The 24,311-nt window shown below is 44.6% G+C and overlaps 1 protein-coding gene and 1 long non-coding RNA gene across 4 annotated transcripts in view; one reads left to right on the plus strand and one right to left on the minus strand.

The window, feature by feature from the left end:
- The first annotated feature begins 3,127 nt into the window (after window positions 1-3,127).
- The window catches only part of zdhhc14 (zDHHC palmitoyltransferase 14), a 46,623-nt gene continuing 25,439 nt past the window's right edge, over window positions 3,128-24,311 (plus strand). Inside the window, exons 1-3 of one of the 3 annotated variants that reach the window (XM_080512765.1) lie at window positions 3,128-3,511; window positions 4,053-4,348; window positions 18,645-18,805. In XM_080512765.1, coding sequence (XP_080368891.1) covers window positions 4,107-4,348; window positions 18,645-18,805 — 403 coding nt within the window. In that variant the 5' untranslated portion in view covers window positions 3,128-3,511; window positions 4,053-4,106. Of the gene's footprint in view, window positions 3,512-3,645; window positions 3,786-4,052; window positions 4,349-18,644; window positions 18,806-24,311 lie in introns of those variants that run through there. The other 2 variants (XM_080512763.1, XM_080512764.1) reach the window with 2 other exon arrangements.
- On the minus strand, window positions 10,150-14,861 carry LOC308142391. The gene is made up of 3 exons (XR_013936998.1): window positions 14,612-14,861; window positions 14,351-14,525; window positions 10,150-10,871 (listed from the first exon to the last, which is right to left on the minus strand). It is a non-coding gene; the product is annotated as an uncharacterized lncRNA (long non-coding RNA).

Here is a 24,311-nt window from a genome sequence, read left to right on the forward strand (position 1 = left end):
CTCGTTCAATCAATGCTAAGGAAGAATCACCATTGTCCCCTGGCACCGCTCTCACATCAATTTGTTTTGTTGGTTCCGCTGTTCTTACTTCATCCCACGGACCTGTTGCTCCACAATCTCTGAAAAGTGCTCATTTTTTCTCAAGGTGACAAGAGCAAAGTTTCTACTGTAGAGAAGTTTTTAGACATGACAAACTCAAGGTTTCAACTCAAGGTCAGAAATCTTGTGAGAAGTTGAAGGAAAAAGTAAAAAAAAAAAAGAAAACTTTGCAAAGAAAAGATTGAAATAAGTTTGCTCAGGCTACCTTGAGAGAGAAAACAGATTTTCTGTGTTCTTGAAAAGTGTGTAAAGACCTTAAACCTAAAACTACACGCTCTGTATAAGATCAGGTCCTTGAAGTTGCCCAGCAGATGTTTTTTTATGGTGTTATTTTCACTCCACAACACATGACAACTGTTGGCGAATTCAGAGCAGCTGGAAATCATTATCTGTGTTGTGTTGTGTCTAATTCAACTAAAGCAGTGCCACAACATGGCGGATAAATAAGGAAGAGCAGTTTTATTGAGAACTTGCCCTAACTTTGACAGCTGGCAGTGTCATCTCAGGCTGCCTCTGTCCAGCAGACTATTTGTTTGACACCCCGGGTACGTCAAGCAAATCAGCCTCTTGATGAGCTTGGATTCCACCGTGCTCCTGCATCCGGTCCAGCTTTCTAAACGAAACCGCGCTGCCTGGATGAGGCCTTGGCAGGATGTGATTCAAGCCCATGTTGCTCTTGGAGTGGAACTCAAAAGGGCCTATCGTGTCCGCCCGTTTCCCAACTAAAACACAGCCTCTGCCATATGCCACCACGCCGCTTATCAAGCCCCGGCAGTTAAGGAATCATTGTGGAGGGCTTACGAATCCTTAGAAACCATTAAAACACCCCCCCCCCCCCCCAGATTAGGAGGAACATGTGCAACTCGCATGCCAGGCAGCAGTGGCAGCTGCTCGTGTTCCCCGACACGCACACATCTAACGCCGACATGACCACTTCCTCAGGAATGTCGTATTGTGGGCGACCTTCCAGGGTTTCATTTCCGATCTGACGGGTTCATTAAGGTTAAGTTGGATTTATACAAGATGTAAAGTAACAATCATTTCAACATGAGTGAATGTAGACATATGACAATATACTCTGGAGGAACCAACCACATTTTCCCAATTCTGCTCAATATCAATACGTCTCTTATTAAAAAGCTCACATGGTTTTGATCAGTGACTGTTTCTCCTCTACATCAGGGAATTTCTTGCATTTCTTTGAGCGTTTTCATTGATAATTGTGTGCAAATTGTAATCTTTCAACATGATGAAAGGGATACCCGCAATCACATCTATGCACACGGAAAAGAAAAAATTGAATCTGTGAAGCGAATTTGTTGTTTTGAATGAATCGCATAGACTAATGCACATTTGATTGTTAATATCGCATGTCTGGAGGAGGTGATACTGTAGTTAAACTGAAGGGGAGATAGGAAGGAGAAAGCAGCAGACCACAGGAGAGCAACATGTTGTTACGTTAGCGTTATCCGGCTTAGCGTTATGGGGAGATGTGTTGCTTGTTAAATCCAGCCTTCAGGTGCACAACAATACATGTCGGTGTGGGGACATGTGGAAACTTTAAGATAAACATGGCAATTAACATTTTCTTTTATTCTTTTATTTTAACCATGTGTACCATAATACAACACATCCCAAACAATAACCTGGAATGTTTCTTTCTTTACTTTAAAACACTTCACATCTGATTCTTCTTCTATTTTCTTCTTTCTTTTGTTTACTGTTTGTTTGTTTTTTTTAATTAACAGACCTTTCTTTACTTTAAAACACTTCACTTCTGATTCTTCTTTTTTTTTCTTCTTTATTTTGTTTATTGTTTGTTTTTGTTTTTTTAATTAACAGACCTCTTCCTTTTCTTAGACAACACAGTAGTACCCATTAATGTACAGTTTGCAAACCAATGTGCACCGCCAAAGATTTCTAACTATATATCATAGTGACACAGGTACATCGAAGAGCTTTGATTGGTCCGCTCTACAACTACATTACCCAACTTGAAATAAAAGAATTATTCATTAAAAGAGAACAAAATCATGTTTAAATCAAGGCGCAAATGCTTCAATCACGGTCTCAGACTGCCGTTGGTGTCATATTGACAAAGAAGAATACACAAGGCTTAGCCTGTCATTGATTTAAGTCCCGTTTACACGACAATGTCTGCAAGTAAAAACTGAAACTTTTTACACAATAGTGGTCATAGACACTGAAAACTCAACTTTTGGAAAATAGCTCCAAAGGTGATATTTTTTGTGAACGCTTCAGCTCCAAACGGGGAAAACCTAACTTTTCTGAAACGATACCGCTGCGCATGCGCACCATTGGCCATAGTAAACATCTCTTTTGTACACGTGTGAGTAAATCGACAATAACGTTTACATCCAGAGACTCCCAGTCCATATTCTCCTGCGACTTGTTTTAATAGTTCAGTAATAGCAATCTAACATCGGTGGACTGTCCACACGAATGTCTGTGTACTCGCTATTGTTATTGTTTATCACATGTGAGCGGCCTCACGACAAAAACAAACCACAGCGCCCACTAGTGGCCGGACATGCTCACTGCATTGCTTTCAGCATTTCTGCCGTTCCGTTCCAGTGTAAATAGAGCATCATTTTCAAAACATTGCAGCATTTCACAGTACTTTGCATTTCTATTTCAAAAATCTTTATTTGCCAGGATGCCCTTTGTGTTGGAGGCAAACAGGTGCCTTCTCACTGGGATTCCCCCTGAATGGTGGACCCTGGGGGGGTGACAGGTCTGAAGCTCGTCACTGGGCTGTGGGAGGAGCAGGCGGAGGCGGAGGAGGAAGAGGAGGAGGAAGGGGCGGAGGAGCAGGCGGAGGCGCCGCTCTCATGTTGATGTTTGTTGTTTGCGAGGGAGGCGGCGCTGCGTGTGGAGCAGGACACAATGTGAGCGGAGGGGCTGTGGATCGGCCTGCCAGCACGCTTCACTATCCGGGGAGGGGGAAAATCGGCAACTTTTTTTTTTTTTTATTCCCCCCCCCCCACACACACAAAAAAAATACACGACTGGAAGGCGAAGGTTTTTTTTTTTTTCCGGTGATCGCCGGCCATATGGATGTAAGGTCGCCGCTCCGCGGTGCGCACGGACGCGGGCTGCGTTGGTGAACGGCGGCCGGTCGAGATGCTGTCAGAGCCCCTCTGAGAGCAGCCCGCCGCGCTGGATCTACCGTCTTCTTTCTCTCTCTTTTTTTTTTTTTTTGTTAAAACAACTTGTTCGGCGACGTGCCAATTCCCAAACTCCTCCAATGTGCCTTTCAACTGGTCTAAAATGGTGTTCTCGGCGTGCCCCGCGGCTCGGAAGCAGCCCGGATAAGGAGCGGAGCGGCTAGGCGACAACACCCCGACACGACGAGCGACGGACCGGCGGAGCGGCGCGTCTTCCTCCCTCGGTGAGGCGGCGCTTCGGCGGGCGGAGCGGACACACGCGCAGCCGGGGCTGCAGAGGAGCCCCCCCTTCCCCTTCCCCTCCACCCCCCCTCCCCCTCCCCTCCTCTCCCTCTCCTCCACCCACCCCCGGGGGAGGTGGGAGTCTGCCGCCTCGTAGCTCCGGTGCTAGCTGTAAAGTTAATGTGAAGTTCCCGGTTGTCACCCCTCCGGTCGCTAGCTGTTAGCTTCAGCGGCTCGCCGCGCCGAGCTAGCCCGGGCGCAGGCCAACAAAGGCGGGTACGTTCAGCGGCTGGAGGGAGGTGGGTGGGGGGGGTGCGGGAAGGAACAAGCTAACGCCAAATGAGCTAAAGCCCGCAGATATTTATCGGTTCTAAACTCCCAGACCTCCCAAGACACGCGTCGTCGGGGGTTAGCCGGGGTAATATCAATATCAGGAAGTGTCTTATTTCACGACTCTCAAACTTTTCTTCCCCCCCCTCCCCTCCCTCACCCACCCCCTCATGTGGGGAAAAGTTGTTGCTAAAGCTGTTTTGTGCTCCGCAGAGGCTCCTCTGGCCCCGGGATTATTCCAGCTGTGGGGATTCTACACGGGGATTGATGCATCTCGGGGTGTCTGAGTCCATGAGAGAGTGCGAGTACAGCCAGATCAGCACTCGCAGCTCCACGCCGATGGAGACCCCCTTCAAGAAACGGACCCCGAAGAAGAGGAGGTGGGAGGCCTTCCCGGGTCAGAACAAGTTCTACTGCAATGGCAGGATTATGATGGCCAAGCAGACTGGGGTCTTCTACCTCACCCTCATCCTCATCCTGGTCACTTGTGGACTCTTCTTCACCTTTGAGTAAGTATCGTTGTTGAAAGTGTGCTCCCATCTGGTGTCCGTTGGGGATTAGAGGATTCATTCCATTGGCTCGTCGAGAGTTTCGGAACACAGCAGTTATGTCAGCGGGAGTATGGCCGGACGTCCCCTGATCTCCTCGGGGTCAGATAATGTCAGGGCACACCGCTTTTCAGATTAGGCAGATGGACGCATGTAATTATGTGAAGGCTTATAGTCGAGGAGGTGAATTTTGTCTGGGACTGTGTCTCATGATGACTCGTCTGTGGTTCTCTGAAAAAAACCAAAACAAAAGGTGTGGGTTCCTGCCCTGATTTGCTTATGGCTTGTGTTTGCAGCCCAAAAAAAAGAAAGTGCCCAGTGTTGTTGTTGGCCATGCAGTCGGTGTACCCTCCAGCTTTTGCATGAGATGGGTGTTTGCAAACAATCATTTACCTGAGAAGTCCTTGAGTCAAGATCTTGAATACCGATGAGCCGGCGTGGCCCCTCATCTGGAGCTAAAACCTAATGCCGCCATACCTGTTTATGGATGGGGAGGTACATTTCAGTTACAACTGCACACTTGATCACATATTTCGTGTTATTATGACACAAACACTGGGAATTTGAGTGTCGCAAAAAGTCTGACTGTGCACAATGATTTATTTTCATGCACTATGCAGCCACTCTTTTCAGAAATTGCATAAACATTGTGGGACTAATCACTTGATAAATTGCAATCAACTGATGCAAACTGTTTGAATTTCTGGCATATATTACAGTACATAACATAATCTCATGTCACCTCAGTTTTCTACTCTCGTGTCAATCGATCTGATCAGGGATTCTGACTATTTTTATCTGTCAAATAACCAGAAACAAACATCGTCTCTACCTCATATGTGGTATTTTAAAATTTTTAGGAATTCAATAAATGTTTTCCCAACTGGTTCAAGGTTCAAAATCTTTGCAGTTTAATGATTTATGTATACAAAAAAAAGACCTAAAACTGGAGCCAACTTGCAGATAGATGATTCTTCACAGTTTGGGCCTCCTGCACATGCTCATACTGACGTCTGCACGTGTCTGTTTCCCCCGGTTGCAGAGAAAATCTCTCTCTCTCTTCTATGAAAGTCACATGTCATGTCTGCTGTTATTGTAATGGCCGGCTGACAGATGCAAACGTAAATCTCGGCGCTTGTTGATTCGCACACGTGGCCAGAATTAAATCGATTTCGTCATCGGGCCTTTCGGCGTAATTAAAGCTGCGGTTTGACTGACGGGGAAATTCCTCCGTTCGGCCCGCGGCAAATTTGATTTCGAAGCCAGCGATCGACTGGTCCCCGATCGCATGCCGACAACGCTCCGCTTTTTAGGATAATGTCGTGTTCGCGTGCCACTTGTGCTCCCTTGATCACAGTCCCACCGTCCTTAAAGGAACCCTCCCGTCTTTCTCCCACCGGCTGGAGCAGCCTGTAATTAACAACACGGAACGTTGTTCCCCACGCAGCATCACCCAGCGCTTCATGCCGGAAGGCAGCGACGCCAAACCCCCGCGTACCGTTAGATACCTGCGCTCATTAGCCCCGAGTGCTCGCCCTGTCGGCTCCCATCGCGGCTCAGTTCATCGGTGCTCGATAAGAATCCTGCTTCGTCATGAGATGTGCCGTTCAGTCGGACCCTCTTTATCAGGGTGAAGTGCTCCGGTGTTGTACAATGCTTAACAGGCAGAAATACGCTGAAGCCTGTCACTCCGTATCTGCACCGTAAAGATAGACCGCTCCGTGATAAACACTCATCCACGACTTAATTATGCGTCCCTGTGCAGCCTGATGCAGTAATTATAGGATTTGTGTGCTGTTGCATGTCTGGGCGTCGTAATTAACATTATATTAAAATACGTCTTTCTAGGAACACTTAAACAACGGTGGGAGATTCAATAATAAAGAGTGGGAACTAATATACTTTGTAAAAAAAAAAAAAAAGCAGGATCCAAGGCACAGCCGGTTGGGGAGTAGAGAAGTTGGAAGACAGTTAAAGAAATCACCATCTGCTTTGGGTAACATGACGGACGTCCGATGTTTTGAATGTTGGACTTGTGAGTTCCGCGTGTCCGCGAGGCTCCACCGACGCGGAGCTAATCTATCAGCAGTGACCTCTGGACCACTTCATCTCTCAATACATTGTCACCTCAGCAGAGATACTGACATAACCCGGGACCAAAGGGCAGGGAGCTGCACAGAGGGCACTGCAGGCTAAAGCGCCCGGTGCTGATAAAGACTGGAAGACACCTCCACGTGGGGATGCCAGATGCTTCCCGGTGATGCCTAGCCCTCCTTGGCCGGTTGTCATTTCCTCCACTTCAGTGTTGAACCGTCCTCTTGTTTGTTGTGACGACAGGGGGATATTTTTCAGGAACGGCAGACGAGCTCAAAGCCAGTTTTCAACTAAGCAACTGGCCACCCCCCGTTCAACTGTACATGCCCTCGGGCCGGCCAAGTCCTCCTGACTCTCTCCCTCTCTCTCTCGTCAGCTGAAAGGAGACATTTATCGGACAGGGTGATAGTCAGCAGACCTGCACATTGGCCTCTGTCGTCATTAACCGTAATGCATTTCGATAAAGTTGTCTTCCCCACTGAACCCGCCAGTTGTCAGCAGAGTCTCTACGAGCCCCTCAGTCTGTTAAATAGGCTTTGTGTCCCAGTGTCGTCATTTCGGTTGGACCGATAGAAAGAGATAGAAAGAGCGTCCGTCTCGCAATGAAAGCACACACACTTCTGTCGGCATCGGCGCACAATGTCTGTTTCAGCTGAGATATTGTCGTTGCACTGTCGGCCTTCGTGATATCAGTTGAACTCCTCTGGTCTGGTGGAGGATTGTAATAATGCCGTGATTCATGATAAATATAAACACCAAAGTTGATGAAAATGTCTGGAGGGTTAGGTTTGACCCGATCGTTTTACGAGACTGATTTTACAATGAGTTGTTTTTTTTTTCCCCCCCGTGCTTGACAGTGAAAGTTTTTGAAGGTTAGCATTGACTCACTAAGTGACGGGTAAACCGAAGCCACATTCTACACACTGATTGGTGTGGTCCACACAGCGTGGACAGATGGTGAGCGTTTCAGGGCCGGAGACGTGTCGAGCACATCAGCCAAAAAAATAGTTCTACATCTCTATTTCTTTTTTTTTTTTTCTTCTTCTTCTTTTTCTTCTTGCTTGTTTTCTTTTGTCTCTGTCTATGGGGCACTCAACCATGCACAATAAAGCCCGTTAGAGCCTGTTTATTATTCTGTTGCTGGCCCCCCTCCCACAGACGTCCATGTGGACTGTTGTTGCACATGTTGCATCGGTTCCCTCGTGTGCCGTAAAGGTTCACCCCGGCAGATGTTTGAAGGGGTGATCTGGAGCACAGTCTTCGGTCAAAAGAAAGGGGGGAAAAAACAAAACCGCTTTTGACTTTTGTAATATTCGGGGTGAACAAAACTGCAGGCTGGAAGAGACTGTAAGTAATGGTACCAAGCTGCGACAGGAAAGCTGAATCGGCCTCATCGATCTGACATGAGAGGAAGTCGAGTTGAACGTGCATAAAACTTGGCATTGTGTTATTTATGCGTCTCTGCAAGACGGACACTTCCGTGTCCGCGCCGCCTGTTGACCGACTCTTTGTTGAATTTCCACGCATTTGAGTTAACTTTACACCCGGCCACTGTGGGCAAATGTAAACTGTTTACCATGCAGCAGGAGGCGCTCTGCAAAGAGGAGCCATAACCTTGACGTCTTGTGTGCATATGTGAGTTTATCGACACCAGCTTTTCTGCATATATTGTTTGATGAACTTGGCGGACTAGTCAGCGCAGGTGCATTAGAAGCATTTACTATAGCCAGTAAATAGTTTCCAGTTCTTCACACACAGCCATGATCCTGTTTTACTCAATAGCTTTTTTTTTTTTTTTTATCATTTAATTTGTCTCAACCATATAACGTTTAAATACAATGTACATTAATTTCAAGCTACACTTCCTCTCATTTTTAATCCTGATTTGTTTTCAATGACCATCCCTCCTCTGGTGTCTTCACTCATTTTATTTGCCCGAGTCAAACGAGCGCTTTGATTAGAAACGGCTGAATTCCAGAGCTGCATTACATTGATGAGGGCCCACGTCGGCTTTTTTGCTTCTTTCAGTGGCCCGAGAAAAGAGCGCAAGGCTTTGATTTAAGCGGCCCCGCATGTTTAGTTACATCTAATTTATGTCCCTCTGTAAAAGCAGTAACGGTTTTATTGACGGAGCCTGTTGGAGCAGCACACTGTTGGGGAGGGGATGCCGTCTTGACAGGATTAATTCAGTGGAAAGAAATCGCCACGCCGTGCAACAAGAGAGCTGGAGATCCAGTCGCCAGTCGGTCGTCTCCTTTTAAAACAGCTGAAGATGATTTGTTCTTCTCTTCGGTCTCCTCATTCCAGCCCACTGCTAGTTTTTACACGTTAAAGCAGATTGGACCAGAAGAGTCGCGGCATCGCAAGTTCTTTGCGAAAGTCACTGCAGCGTCGACCTTTCTGTTTACCTGTTTCTCTACTTTTCAGTTGTCGACTGAATCCTGATTTGATTTGGAGACACACGAGAGGCACTATGACAAGTGGATGTTTACAATAATGCCATTATAAAGTCCACATCATAGTTTGGCTGTATAAACTGGTCAAATTGGTTTCTACCAATTGAAGTTGACTCGGATGGAAATCCCAACAATATCTTGATGGTATGAGGAAGTATTTGAAATCAAAGTATAGGTGCATCTAAAATAATGCAATTATTTTTACACCTATGCCCTGAAACACAATGTGAGTATTTGCAGATTTAAATTGTTAGAATAAAGGCCGTCTGGCTAAGAAAATGCAACAAAGCATCCGATCGTCTGATATATTGTAGTATTTTAATATAAGTTACAGGAAACAACAGTCATGATGTCATTCAGATGTTGTGGATTTGTGGTCCTCTTGGTATGGGTAATGGAGTTATTGAGGTTGTTGCCCCCTGGTTGCAGCTCTTCTGCCTCCGCGTCGTCTCGTTCTGTGTCGGGATGAGTCCTGAGTGACAGAACGGAGAGGAAAATCACCTGCAAATGTGCTAAAGATTCTCAGTGAGTTCTTGCGGTTTGTGCAAGTGTGATGAAACTTTGACTGTGAAAGAGGAAGGCCCAGGTAAAAAACCTCTCTGTAAAGACGACATCATAACGCCAGGGTTTTTACTGTTCGTATGCTCATTTACTCCAGAACTACGTGAAGAAAGGCAAAGCATTTTCATGTGTCATACCAGCAATGGGCTTCGTAGAAACGTTGCCACTCTGCATGAGAAGTTACGATACTCGTGGCTGTTGGTTGAAAAGGAACCTCCCACGACGTAGGAAAGAAGTAATACCAGTTTCTCCTGGCGGGGTTATTGTTTGTCCACAAGGTTTGATACTAGAACGCCCAGTGAAGGAGAGAGAGAGAGGCCACTTTATGCTCACCTGCAGGCCATGTGCAGCCGCTCCTTCAGAGAATACAATAGCTTTCCAAGACCCTTTTAGCAAACACGCCCTTTCTTCTGCTTTTTTTTTTGTGTGTCAAAGGACAAACTAATGCGAAACAGTATTTTTTCCAATAATTATTTTATTGGGCCATGGAGTGTACAACAATACAGTATAAAAATATACAATGCCCACTTCTGATATACAACAGTGAACATAACAACACAAATATCAACATAAAAAAGTTCAGAATGAACAGGAAACGTGACCCCTTGACTTAAAACCCTCCCCACTCCACCCCTCCCTCCAAGACCCACGAAACAGTATTTTTTTTTTTTTTAATCAAGTTGAACGGTCACACCCATGGTTGACATGATCTCTCAAGGATTTGACGATACATTCTTCTCAGGCCAAGCTGTCGAGTAACTCGGTCCCGTTCCAGAGGGAAGGCGGGTGTACACTGTGAGGTTTTGTTCCAGATGAAGGACGCACGATCTTGGAGGTTATATCTTGTCCCGGTTTTAAAATGATACTCTTACATCATACAATGAGACAGTCAGAACATTTCCTGAATGACCTCAGGAGTCATTTTCAAAACTCTGCGAGTGTTTTTTTGCGTTTTCACTTGAAAACGGAGCCGTGGAGTTTCCTTACCGTAATCATGCGCGTTGTATCAAGTGTCAAACTTACAAGATTGTTAATATAATACCACTAATGTAGGAGCTTTTAGAGGAGCTGGCCTCCGCTCGGTTAAACGGGCAAAAATCAACATTTTCAAATAGAAACACAAAAGAGCAAAAACACAAGTTCTCTTCCTCAACGGTTTAGCAACTATCAAACAGGTTTCGGGTGTAGCTTTATTCAGGGACATTATTGCCGTTGTCTTGTCACTGAGGCTTATTGCAACCAGGCGTCATGTGGAGCCGTTTGTTTTCCCGCTCCGCTGTGGGATTCCTCTCCGTGACTGTCCTCGAGCCTTCAATCAACCTCTTCATCGCACATCCTTCAGCGAGCCTCTCCTCCCTTTTCGCCCGTGGTAGCTGGTGCACATGTGGAAACGTCACGTTTACAAGATTATTTTTGGGGGGGGGGGGGGGGGGTGCTGTGCCATGTGCAGTGGACATTTGGAACGTGGCAGTAAATCACAATTTCATGAAGCGGTCTGGGCTAAAATAGAACAATGTGCAAAAGCTTGCCATGGCCGCTTGTTTCGTTGTAAAATCACTTGGCCTACAGCTAAGAGAAGCTCTTATTCTGCCCTTGTCTGCCATCAAAAGCAATCAAAACGTAATAAAAAGGCAAGCCCGACAAAGCCTCGTGTCCATGTTGCCCAGATGAGTAATGTGACTTTGGAGCGAAAGGGTACAAAGCCAAGTGCTTGAAATGCATTTTAACATGACGTTGCGCACTTTTCAAGCTGTGCTGCTGTTTTAGACTAAATCGGTGTTGCTATAATTTTGGCAGGGGAAGAATAGCGCAGCACACAATTTCTGTATGCATCGAGGGGATTTTGTGTCGACCATTGGATATCGAGCAAGGGTTCATCTCCGGTGACTTCGGATGTACAGTCGGTGACGGGTACCGAGCGTGGCAAACGCCACGCGGTCGCATCAAGCCGAGATGAAAGTCCCCCGAAGCTTAACTCTCAGCTGAGTTTAAAAAAACAAACAAAAAAAAACTGCTTGGCATTATAAGAGGATTTGATGGGTAATGTGATAACCGTAATCTGTACTGGATTATTGTTGAGATTAGTGCACCCTTTGAGAAGCAAATGAGGAGGAAAGCTTCAGGAGTTTCTTTTAAGGTAGGTGGAGATCACCTGTGCTATTCAGTCCCGCTATTGCACAGATGGGATTTTTTTTTTATTAGCAGGTTGTAGCACGTGTTAAAGTTAAAAAAAACAACAGAGTGATTGTATGAACCACATAACGACCAGGTGCCGAGGTGGATTCTAAAACAACTGTATTTAATTTTTGTCGTCTTCCCTTCGACTTTGTTAAAAAAAAAAAAAGAAGAAGAAGAAGACGCCCTGAAAAATAGTCACTAATGTCAACTTTAGTCAACTGCTTTGAATTGCCCACCCAGGGTTAAATGCAGGCGAGTATAATGCTGGTCTTTGTACGCACATTTCCCCAGGGTTGGTTTTAATATAGCCAGCTTAGGCCCGCGTTTCTCAAAGCATTTTTCACAGACAAGAATGTCACAAGAATGTTGCGAGAGCGCATTAATGCTCTCCGTCTATACTTAGAAGAAGCGGTTAGATATGGCGGCCTCACATTTTAGTTCCCCATTTCATCAAAGGAACTGCATTATTAGGCACATGCACGGTTTGTGCAAAAATAGTTGGTTGGGAAAAGAACTACTTTTTGAAACTTTAGTTTGAACATGAACACGTACTTGCGGGCGAAGTGATGGTGAGATTTGCTCTTCATATATTTTATGAAGTGGAGTAACTTCAGTTTAAAGAATGGCTTAATTAGATGAATATTGATGAGCTTAGAAATTATAGTTCAACATGAAATAAATGCATTCGAGTGATGAACTCATCCTTGGCCAAAAAAAAAACCTTTTAATGACTTGAAATGCCTTTTTTTTTTGTTTCCTAATGATTCTTTTAGTGCAATGAAAGTATAACTCAATTAGCTTCCCTATGTAAATATGAAGGCCCCCATTTAAGTTTCTTCATTGTGTCACGCTGCTTATTGCTCCCCAAGTGCTCAAATCCATCTTCTGATTGAAGTCATTACTCAAAGTGTATTATGCGACTGTTGGGCTAACTGTGACATGCACCCAATATCTCCTCGGGACGTGTCAACCATGTATCATTGTGCGATTTGCCCGAGGAGCTGGCTGTCACGGTTTTTATTGCAGCCACATTATACAGAGTTTAGGAAATCAAGTATTTATCCGTACAAGCTGGCAACGCGCGGTCGTGTCTCAGCTCGTCTTTAAAGTCTATTTTCGTCTGGTTGTTTTGCTCCTGAGATATCAGCTGATTTGGAAAGAGTTTTGACAGTCACTCCGAGATGAGTTTTTTTTTTTTTTTGCATTTTTTGCTCTGCCTGTTTGGATATGTTACTTGACTGTGGAGTTTACAGAGAAAACCGGAGGTGAGTGGACTGTTGAGAACACGTCGGGCTTCAGGTCAAGTTGATCGTCGGTGCCGTCGCCACTAATGGCTTCGGTATCAAATGTTCAAGTGGGTTTGAAACTTTACACATTGTATATACAACGTGATCTCTTGAACGTGTGCTGTGGTGTCTGGCACCAAGAAGATACCGGCGGATCTCCGGTGTCCTGCAGGACCCCCAAAATGGTGTCCTCCGATGTGTGTCCCCAGATACTCAAATTGTACTTTGGATCAAAAAGTCATCATTGTGCTCCTCCAACCGTTTTCACTTTGTGGCAGGGGAAACTACTGCACTGAAGGAATCCCTCACAGTTCCTTTTGTGAGGTGACCTTGAGTGTTTTAAAAGGCCTTTAAATCTATTATTATTTTATACCAAATATACAATTTTCTTCGAGAGTTGTATATCAATATGCTGATAAGCCAAGTCATTTCAAAACACACTGTCAATTGAAAAGTGTCGATCATCAGATGGACGTACAGAGTATCTGAGAGATTAAAAAAAACATGTATTTTAAAGAGTTTGCAACAAATTCATTCATGGATTTACTGTTGGTTCTAGCAAATAGAAACGGATGCAATCCTATTTGTGGCCTAATGAATTACCAAAAACATTTTCGCTGTACTAAACTAAAAGTCAATAGCGAAGCACTTTGTTAATCCACCAGTGGATCTTTAATAAAACATGTTTTTTTTTCTGCAGCAGTAGATCAGTTTGGATTGGGCATTTTAAAGATAGTTTGCAACATGTCTGGACATCTCTGGTGTACGTGGTCTACAGTCATGCTTTAGTAAAGCCAGGAAGTCAAAATAACATCCATCAAGTGGCAGGATGGAATTGTTTTGGGGTTTTTTTGTTTTTGTTTTTAGGACCACCTTCTACCCTTGCATCTTGATCCAGTCCTGATACTCACATGGTACTCTGACTGTGACTGTGCAGCCATATACACAACAAGTAGTGATGTAATCCGTTTCTGAGTTATATATTTTTTTTTTATCAGAATTGCCTTTAACTGAAATTTGATGTCTGGATCGGATCGCAGCTTTCACCCTCCCCAGTTACATCGATGACCCTTGGCTTTTCACGACTCGGCCACTGGTCCACAGCATTTCCTTCCTCTAACCACTTCTGATAGAAACTGACTACCGCAGACTGGAAAACACCCAGCCGCAGATTTCGAGATGCCCCGACTCAGAAACTCACTCAAATCCACTTGTCCATTTTCTTGCTTCTGATACATCCCAACTCGAAGAACTAAATGTCTGCGTGCTGCCTGATATATCTCTACACCGACTTGTCTCTTATTGACATCAATGTGATTCATTTTCAGTGTTTGTGGTCATAATCTTTTGGCTGATGGACGTGTGTGTGTGTGTGTGTGTGGACACACCATGCATTATTTATCACGACGACTGAATGACCCTCAGTGAAGTCGTTTGGTCCGTCTCTGCCGTTTGTCCTCGCCTCAGCCCGTGTGGTCACCATCGGCGTCGGCACGGCTTCTGGATCATATCCAGAAATGAGTCAGTCTTCCTGTTTAGCATCCAGAAGGTCTGTTGAGGCACCTACAAAGAATTTAATGAATGTCATCGTTCTGTCTCTTATTGAACGATTTTTTCTTTCCTTTTTTTTTTTTTTTTTTTTTTTGTACCTCGGAGGCTTCAGCTCACTCATGTGGCTGTTTCCAGGGTAACCACATTCCCTTTCGAAAATGTACCATGTCTGACATTGGATACTGTCCGTCTCCATGGCAACAAAGCCCCCGAAGTCCCTGTTAAATATAAGATTTGGTATCGAACAAAGAAATGAAGACATAACTTTGGAAATGCCCGCGTCCGCGTCGATACCTGCCGTCCCGCTGCCTCGAAAACAACGGCGAGTTGTAGAAATGGCCTGTGGGCTTTACCGCTTATGTTCAACAGTGATGGATAAAGATTGATTTTTGGGACATTTTCTTCGGGGGGGGAACTTAAGCCAGGCAAGCTGTTGCTTACCTGCAGTGCGTGCACGTCGCTGTATTGATCCACGTCTATGGGAGAGTCATCGCCCCCCCTGCCCCCTCCCCCTCTCTCTCTCTCTCTCATGGCTCTGGCGTTTAATCTCTGTCCACCTCTACAGACCTGTCAGTTTACACCACACGCGGCTGCCTTTTCATTAGATTCTCCATGTCCAACACACTTAGGCACAGCGCTTGAGGACAGAGGCAGCGGCTTGTTCGGCTCACAGCTATTTCCATCACCATTTGCCAACATGACAGGTTTTCTAAAATGCAATCGTTTGTCACCAGAAGAAAGCACAAATCTACGCGTTGTCTGTTTCTCCGCAGAGGGAGCGAGAGGGGAGAGAAAGAGCGGCCCGTTCCGCGCGTGCGATCGCTTTTATTTCTTCTCAACGACGATTTGACGATTCAGTCGGGCAACTTGACTTTCTCATCGATTCCTTTTCGGAAAAACCATTGAAATCTTTGCTTTTGGGTTGATCGTTACAGATGTAGGCGCCCTCACACAAAGTCTGCCAAGCGCTTTACAACTGCAGTGAGTTTCCATTAGCGCCTCTAATTAGCAGATTCATTAATGGTGATGTGTGACCAATCACACTGAGACAGATTGAATTGGTGGAAGGGGGGGAGATATGTGGAGGGGGTGACATCAGAACTGTCTGCTAACCCGGGGCAAATGTAAACAGACAGTGGCAAGCTGTGAAGTGGAGCCTTCTCGTGCTGCCAGACGCTGCTGCTTGGAAGTGCTCTCATGCGGCTTCGTCCAAACAGAGACTTTTTAGATTATTTCCACTTCGTGAAATGTAATGACACATTGCAATGGTGCGTTTTCCATGGACAGAACAGTGAAAAGGACTCGATGCTGGCTGGCGCGAGGATGAAAATGTGCAGTTGTGCTTTAAAAAAAAAAAAAAACCCAAATGTGTCGGGTTTATTTTAAATCACTTAATGTGAGGGAGAAATGTGAAATCGTTGTTTGGTGTGACCAATCTTTACCTTCAAAAGCTGCATGAGGAGATGTGTGGAAAAATCCTGGAGATCTTAAAGTACAGACGGGCTCATATCCTTCAGTCGCTCCATGTAATCCTGATCATGTTAAGATCAGAGCCCCTTTTCTTCAAATCATTAGCTCTCTGTTTTGGTTCTCTGATACTTTTTTAGGGGTTCGTGCCTGGAAACATGAAAACGTGTATCGGCATCATAACATGGCAAAGGACGGAGCTCTTACCCTGCATTAGTAGAATAGCCTTCACATCTCAGCATTTCTCAAGGAAATGTCATCTCGCTGTGAAATCTGCTGGTCGTCTCTTGTTATTCGTTTCCTCTCTGAACACGAAAGGCTTTTTCTGAAGACGTATGGTCGGTTCCTGGAAGAACACAAGGACCATCACACACGGTGTGCCTTTGTGACCTGTTGAATGGATTTTTGGCATTGATGGTTACCATCATTACCACAACCATGGTCATATGAGGCACATTGTCATGGTAAAATTTAGGAAGTTTACTTAAACAAATGGGTAAAAACGACTGTAGCATATCTTTTAATGTCACTATCGCTTCATTCTTTATCAAAGAAAAGTCCCCAAATCTGTTAAAAGAAGACAGTCCCTTTTATTTAGCGAAATGTATTCCAGGGTAAATTGAGTTTTTATGAAGACTTGTGACTTATTTTCTCTTCTAAAATTTTGTGGGAATTAAACAGCCGTTTGTCACCATTTATAAATACATGGTTTTGTTTGACCTTTTAAGAGTTGCGTAAGCACAACATCCGGCACTGTAGCTGCAGCCGGTTAATCCAGAATATGAGATGGCCCTACTTTTTTTCGACCAACTTCAAGCAAAATAAAATAAACAATAAGGCCAGTGTCCTATTCAGATCGCTACATATTTCTATAAATACAAGCCATTTCAGGGCCGAAGGCTGTTCACACTGAAGTCTCTGGGAAGTTGTTTTTAAATGAGAATGTTGAACAACCTTGCAACCCAAAAAAAAAAAAAAAAGTAGGTTATTTTCAAGGTTTCTGCAAAGACCAGACGTTTGAACATAAACATTTAGTGGCTGGGTTACATTAGCAGCATTAGGCACACCTTCAGAAGTCTGTTAAAAGTCCCTGCCTTTACAGGTCGGGGCTTTTTGTGGTTTTCAATGAAGCCTGTGTTTCCTGATTCGCGAGAACTTGCGTAGTAGTCCCCAGCCAGAAATGGGAATGTGTCCTGTCAGGATATACTACCTGGAAGGTGTGCCGAGCAACTCCACCCTTCACAGGTCAGAAGCCAGCGGCTGGCAAAGGGTTGTGAGCAAAACGCACGAATCCCTTTCCGACACGGCCCAAGATAAATTGTGTACATTGGATGTTGAAGGAGTCAGTCTTCCAGTACACTGACCTTAGAAACTGCAGGCAAGTCTTTAACGGGGGGGTGGGGGGGGGGGGATGTTTCACTGCTCGACGTTGTCCCGCCTGCAGCCTCCTGCTGATGTTCCTGAAAACAAAGGGTTCTTTTCTTTTCTGTTTTTGGACAGTCTCAGTCCAGATGTAGAGAGCAGCAGGACCGGCTCGCTTACCCATCAGAGTCACAGCTTAACTGTTCTTAAAAAAAAAAAAAAAAAGAAAGAGGCATTATTTGTATGACGTGAATGTTTTAGTTGCTGTTTGTGAGTGACCCGTGTGACCATGCGAGATAAATAGTAGACCCCCTCTTATCACGCCTTAGCACGCTGGCGATAATGGAAATGATGACGGCCCACTTTCTGCATACACTATGTTGGCCAACTTTCATGCCGGGTGGCGAATAATAAAAGTATTTAGGTGAACGCGAAGCCACAGTTGGTACAGATCAGCGTAACAAAGGGAGTGCGCCAGGTTCAAATTTACATTCAGTTATTGGCCGTACGCGGCGTGCCAAGCCTAAATATAGTTCAGCTCGGTTCATCAGATTAACTGGCGTTGGCACAGATCAGCGGATGCTACTGCCCTCCTGATGCGTCGCCATCTGAAGGCTGGAGATGGTGTGATGCGGCGTCAGTGATGTAATGTACATCCGCAAGCCATAAAGTGTGCTCTGAGAAAATAACGAGGCGTACGGATAAATGTTCTCCCGAGATTTAGCCGCCACGGTTTGTGGTCATTTTAGTGGATGTTGCTTTTTTTTTTGGGGGGGGGGGACATTTTCTGTGTGATTTACAGGATTTCCTCTCGCCATGTCTTTGTTGCATTCCTCATGTCCACATATCTTATCATTTAGTGTTTCCTGCGGTTGTTTACACTGCACCTGATCCAGTCGGCCAACAGTCTGAACAGATGAGCCCCACCAGTGTTGGCTTGCATGTGATCACCTTCACTGCGAGACTTCTAATGGGATTATGTGAAAGTAGTCTCATTAGAACAAATTACAACAGTGGAGGATCACCCCTAAGTGTGCATCTGCCTGCTAAGTGCTTATATCCACTCAATAGTCATTAAGCAGTAAGTCATCGGCGTTGCAACTGACTGAACTTGAGCACTCGTCTCAGCCGGTATCTCAAGATCAGGCCGACTCTGTGACTTGCGCTAATGTTTAAATCGAGGCTGTACGTGGAGGCTTTCTTGGCACGGCGGAGGCCGACCTTTCAGATGGCCGCGCCCACGTTTCTGGTTCGAAACGTTGTGAGTTCTCATGTTCTGATGTGGTCTTCTCGTCCCGCCAGTTGTCCGTTCCTGGCCTTGCAGCTGACCCCGGTCATCCCGGTCATCGGCGGTGTGCTCTTTCTGTTTGTGCTGGGGACCCTCCTGAGAACCAGCTTCAGTGACCCTGGAGTGCTGCCCAGGGCCACCCCAGACGAAGCTGCTGACCTGGAGAGGCAGATCGGTAAGGCAAACGCGCCGCTTCCCTCTCGCCATTACCAAGCAGACTGAAATAATGAATCGGTTTTGTTGAAATAATGTTTTTGTTTTGGCAGTGATCGTTTTCCGCCACAAGGCCAGGTCAGCTACAGTATAGATTAATTCTAATTTAGCATGTTGTAGATGCACAATGCTTGTGATGTAGAGTCGCCCCTTAAAGTATACTTGATGGAGTTTGAGGTCTTTATGTAATTGCGCTATAAAATAAGTTTGTGTCTTTAAATATAACTGGAGCTCCTTCAATACGTCTGCCTTTGATGAGTTTATTGCACTTTTCTAAGAGACTCAGTTTGAGCTATTCCTCGGTCATAAAGTGGCTTTTGAGAACTTCTGAATCTAATTCCTGACGTGAAAGGTAAAGCTGTTGGTACATTAGGCATCACTTCGTACCGGGTAAGTGAATTACCGCAGAACAACACAGACAAAAGTCCACCGTGACTCAGACAAAGCAGACATTGCCTCCTTTCATCCACTCAGTGTGTTTCTGAACCTCGAAGCGGTGTGTCACTGCCTGTTTTTTCTCCACATTGTGTTGGTTCTTATGGTTGATGCTCCAGACGGTGACTAATGTGTTGCATTTCGGGACCACTCCGATGCTGCAACTGTTGAACAGATTTTAATTGAAGGAAAACATTTTAGTTTGACATTCTCTGTGAATTTGTGTTTTTTTTTTTGTTTTTTGTTTTTTCATCAGAAGCAGGCTTGTCACTGTCAGGGGTTTTGCATGCATTAAAGTACCAGATAAAATTAGGAGGGCATCATCATCCTGGGCAGTAATTAGATATACTGCGTGGTCGTGTTTTACTTCAAGTACATTCAGAAGTGCAATAATAATCTCAGTCTTTTGAGTCACAAGACGACGTGGGCTTGTTTGTCTGGAGATGAATTGTTGAGGTTTTAGTTCAGTCTGAAGATCGATGTTGTGCCTTTTTAACGAAATGTTGTCGCGACAGAAAGTCATTTCTAAAAGAAACAATTTTCCCTTGAATCTGTTATAATGTGTTTTAATTCCACTTCTGCACCAGCTAGTGACACGTCCACGAAATGCAGCTTGTAAATTACATTCAAACGTCTCTCTCAATTAGGATTAATGCATTAAATATTTATTACTGTAGCGTTATTACCGTAGTGTTGCTGTGTCACATCAGCTGAGCCGATTTACTCATTAAGGTAAGTTGTCTGCTATTTTTAACTGCACTCTCCCCTGGAAATGGTGCTATATACTAACATTATGTGAGCTTTAATAAATTCACATCAGCAGGTACAAGAGCGTTGCTGCCAAAAGTAGTGGCGTTACTTTCTATCAAATGTTTCCCAGCATCGTTTGAGCAGCATTTTAAGCGCGTACTTAACATTAAACCCGCGTTATATAATTAATCGCTCACACACAGATCGCGACAGCTGCCACACGAGGTGCTCACTCAGCTTTGGGGGCACCTCGGGGGGTCAATGTCTTGGCGAAACATATTTGAACACATGGACGGGGTGAGAGGGGTTTTCTACCAGCTGAGCCACAGCTGCCCCCGCTTCCACCCAGCGTCGCCTTCTTAAGCGCCGAGCATTCATTTGAAATGATCAGCCGCTTTATAAATTGCGAAACACAGCCCAGTGTCAGATGTCTGCAGATGTCATCCACTGTATATGATGTACACACTGGGACGTCATTTTAATTTAAGCGTCATTTACTACAATGAGCTGCAAAATCAGAGGTGACGTGAAATCGTTGCACATTCTTACTAAAAAGTAACTGTTGTTGCTGATTTTTCCACTGTGTTTTGCATCGTTTTAGCATAAAGTCAAAAGCTGTATTGATCCTGTCAGAATTTAAATGGACAGAGTCGACTAACAGACGTAACGTCAAGACTTGAGGCCTCGAGCTGAATAACCAGTTGTAGCGAGATGTTGCAGTAAAAGCTTGCTACTTTTGCTTGCAAATTTACTTTGCATCAAATTAAAATGTTGACATCCACAGGGAGGGTGAGGCAAAGAGTTCAGAGTCCACCTTTTTTTATTTTTTAGATACGGTATGTTTTGCAATAGGCTTTGTGAAAAGATCAAATATGAACCTTTTCATAATGTACTTGTTCTTATCTGAGCTCAAGATGTGTCATTAGATTAGTTTCTATGCAATAATTTTCCTGGTTTGACCTTATGGGGATCCACAGCTGGATGTGGCGCATATTAAAATGAATTCCACATCCCTGATATACAGTTCCGTCATTTCATTGGACTCTGTGCTGCTTTACATGCGCATCAGTGCTGGAATCATGCCACCTCCGTGGCGATATGCACTATTTCACCATTTCAAGTTGTCCCATACTGTGAAAGACCACAGTATTCATAAAGTTATTCATGACTGTGGGTGTCTTCCAGGTCGGGACTTGTTTACAGTCACACTGCTTTGTAAACATGCAGGAAAACAACTTTCATTCACATTTTCTGAGTTGACCATGAAATCCAGCCTTTGCTATTTCAAACTTCAGAATATCAATACTGCAAATGACTGTCGAAACTGCAAGTAGTCATTTTCCTACGCACTTTGTATTCATGCTCAACAGCAAATTTTGTGAACCAGGCGGCATCCTATTGCCCTGATTTAGTCGCATTTCACTTGATTATTGAGACATTACATCATCAGAAGTCAAAAATATAAAAGTAAAAAACAAACTAAATCAAATAAGGATTTGCTAAATCAGTAAACAAGCTGTCCCACTTTTGAAACGCTGCTACTGAGAGCAGCAGAATCCTGTACTATCGTAACGATCAACAACGATATTGCACACTGCATCGTTACTTAATAATGGTAATAGTTGCTTACATGTCTAATAATGGCCAGCTTGGAGTTAATGAGGCCACGTTGTGATGAAGAAAGTGAACAACCGAGACCTGAATTTACATTAGAAATGATGTTGGTTCAGTTACCGACTCGCTCATTCTGCTAAAGTGCCCACTGGCCTGTAGCTTAAACGGATTATCAACCACTTAACTCAAAACTTTTAACTTTTTAAACCTCATTTTTAGAAAGAAAAAAAAAAAAACCCTCCTTCAAAGTTCTCTTTGTTTGGAACGTGAGGATTCTTTTTCCCAGCCGCGGTCCTTTTCCGTGCTCCGGGCCAGTCGAGCTTCATTAAACAAACTCTGGACCGGCTTAATTAATCTCATTAGGAGACTTAAAAGCTTTCGGAGGGAAGGTACAGAGACTTGGAGCGCCGGGCAGAAAGTGCACTGTGCCAAAACACCATGTTATGTTGGCATGCTTTTTTTTTTCCAGTGGATAAACAAATAAAAGGCTGAAAATATGAACAGCACTGACCCAAATATTACTTTACTCCCTCACCTCCCCCCACTAAATTGCCGTTTGTGTCGTTGTGCATCGCCTCTCGTAGAATCGGCATCTGCACGGCTTGTAAAATGACACAGAGGCGTTTTTTGAAGAGGAGCTGCATTTAACTACTTGGCTCTTATTTTTGTTGTTGTTGTTCGGGCTCGTATTCCTGTTGGCCTTTTAACGGTCTCATAACTCGCTCAGTTGCAAAGACGCGTGTTTGCAGGGACGGGCCACAACTTTACCGGGGAGTTTACTGCGTCACGGTAACGCGTGCATTCAGACAGCATGTTGCAAAATGTAAACTTCACACCACACGAAGGTTAAAAAAAATCAAATTTCCCGTTGAAACCTACTGTCCAGATGATCCGCTCATCATCCAGCAAGTGTTCTGTCACTCCCTCGTTGTATTATTGCTGCGGAGTAATTGGCTGGAACAGTTTCGGGCGCGTTCGCGTTCAATTGCTGTTTCCAAGAAAACGTTTTCGCCGTCGTTTAGGTTAATTAGATTAAGCTTGTTTTAATTGTGGAACAGGCTGTGGTTGTGACGCCCTGAAGCCTCTTGCAGTCTGTTACTGATACGTCTGACCTCGTGCCACTAAGATGGTGATGAGACTGCAGTTGTTTTCTATTTGCGAGAACGTCTCCCACACCTGCACCGGCACTTCATGGCTGTAAAATCTTGGCTATAAGCCACTCGGAGGGAAAGGTCACTGCGCCCCCCCCCCCCCCCCCCCCCCCCCTCTCCAGCTTTTTACGAGCTAAAAAAAACCCTTGTCAAATGACATTCCTTGCTCACAGCACTCGTTTTCCTGTTTTCTTTCATGTTTTTCTCTTCAGTCGGCATAATACATTGATCGTTCATGCCTCCCATTACCCCCCCCCCATCTAAACACACTCCTCTTCCGCCATCATTTTTTTTTAACGATGGATTTGTGGCGACGCACGCAGAGCAGTGTTGCTTTGTACGAGAAGTGGCGTTGCAGCTTGATATGCAAGCCGTTAGTAGCACATCTGTTTGCTCTTAACTTGATCATCCTGCCTCATCCCAACAACAACAATGTCCTCATTTCTCTCTCTCTCTCTCCCCTTTACTTTTACTCTCTGTTGCATTTGCCCCCTCTCCGTTGCCCGGAGGAGTGTTTGAAATAAAGTTGGATGTCCGCACTAATGCATTGGTCACCATTCTGTATCTGTCGGTCTGCACATGCATGCATCATGTGCCTCTCATTCTTCATTTATAACTCCCCGAATTCCAACATGACTCAGTCCCAGCAACTTTTTTTTTTATCATCGCCTGACTGTGACGGCAGTTGTCCGCTGTCATTCATTACTTCTTTTTTTGTTTTTTTTTGTTTTAACCAATGTGTTCTTATGCCACTATAACAAAAAGTGGCTGACAGACTAAAGCGAACATGTCTAACTTTTCCAGGCCGTCGCTGCCATAATGAAGCGTCTCTTTTCCACGTCAAGCTTTGTCTCCCATCTGTTCGGGTCACTTGTGAAGTTGCTCATAATTTTATCTTTTTCTTGTGGAGCCCTTTGATTTACTTCTAAGAAAACATGAAGACCTCACCACATCACAGTGAAGCCAAACACTGATAAACATGCCAACTCTACTTTTGATTCTAGAAAGTGTCTAATGGATTTACTTTGTGTGCTTTTCAACTGGTTAGAACAAACCAGATTGCACATTTAGTTTGAACTCAATTGCAACCAAGCCATTGTACTTTATTGTGGCTGCATTCATACCAACTTTTCTTCACCAAACTCTGCTTTAAAAGGACGGAGTGTCGTGTTTCCATGACTACTGGATATGACGACTCGGCGTAACGTGGTTATGGATTGAACTTTTTTTTTTTGTTTGCCTTCATGCAACGTTGTTGTAAAAGAGCGATGAAGCAATTAATTGTTTCCTGAACGTGCATTTGGTCCCTGGATGACTCCGCCTACATCCGATCTGGTCATTACATCGGCACACAGGACACGCGCAGCCCGCAAACTGAACAATGTGGGCCCATTAGCCGGAAGAAAACAAGAAAATACAGAGAAACCCATGCAGGGTGTCAAGTTTTTAGCAAGATGTGAACATGCGTGGACTAATTTATTGTACTCGGAGGTAAAGTGTGTGCCTTTTTGTAGAGAA

The sequence above is a fragment of the Blennius ocellaris genome (genome assembly GCF_963422515.1).
Source record: "Blennius ocellaris genome assembly, chromosome: 17".
In the NCBI taxonomy this organism is placed as follows: domain Eukaryota; kingdom Metazoa; phylum Chordata; class Actinopteri; order Blenniiformes; family Blenniidae; genus Blennius; species Blennius ocellaris.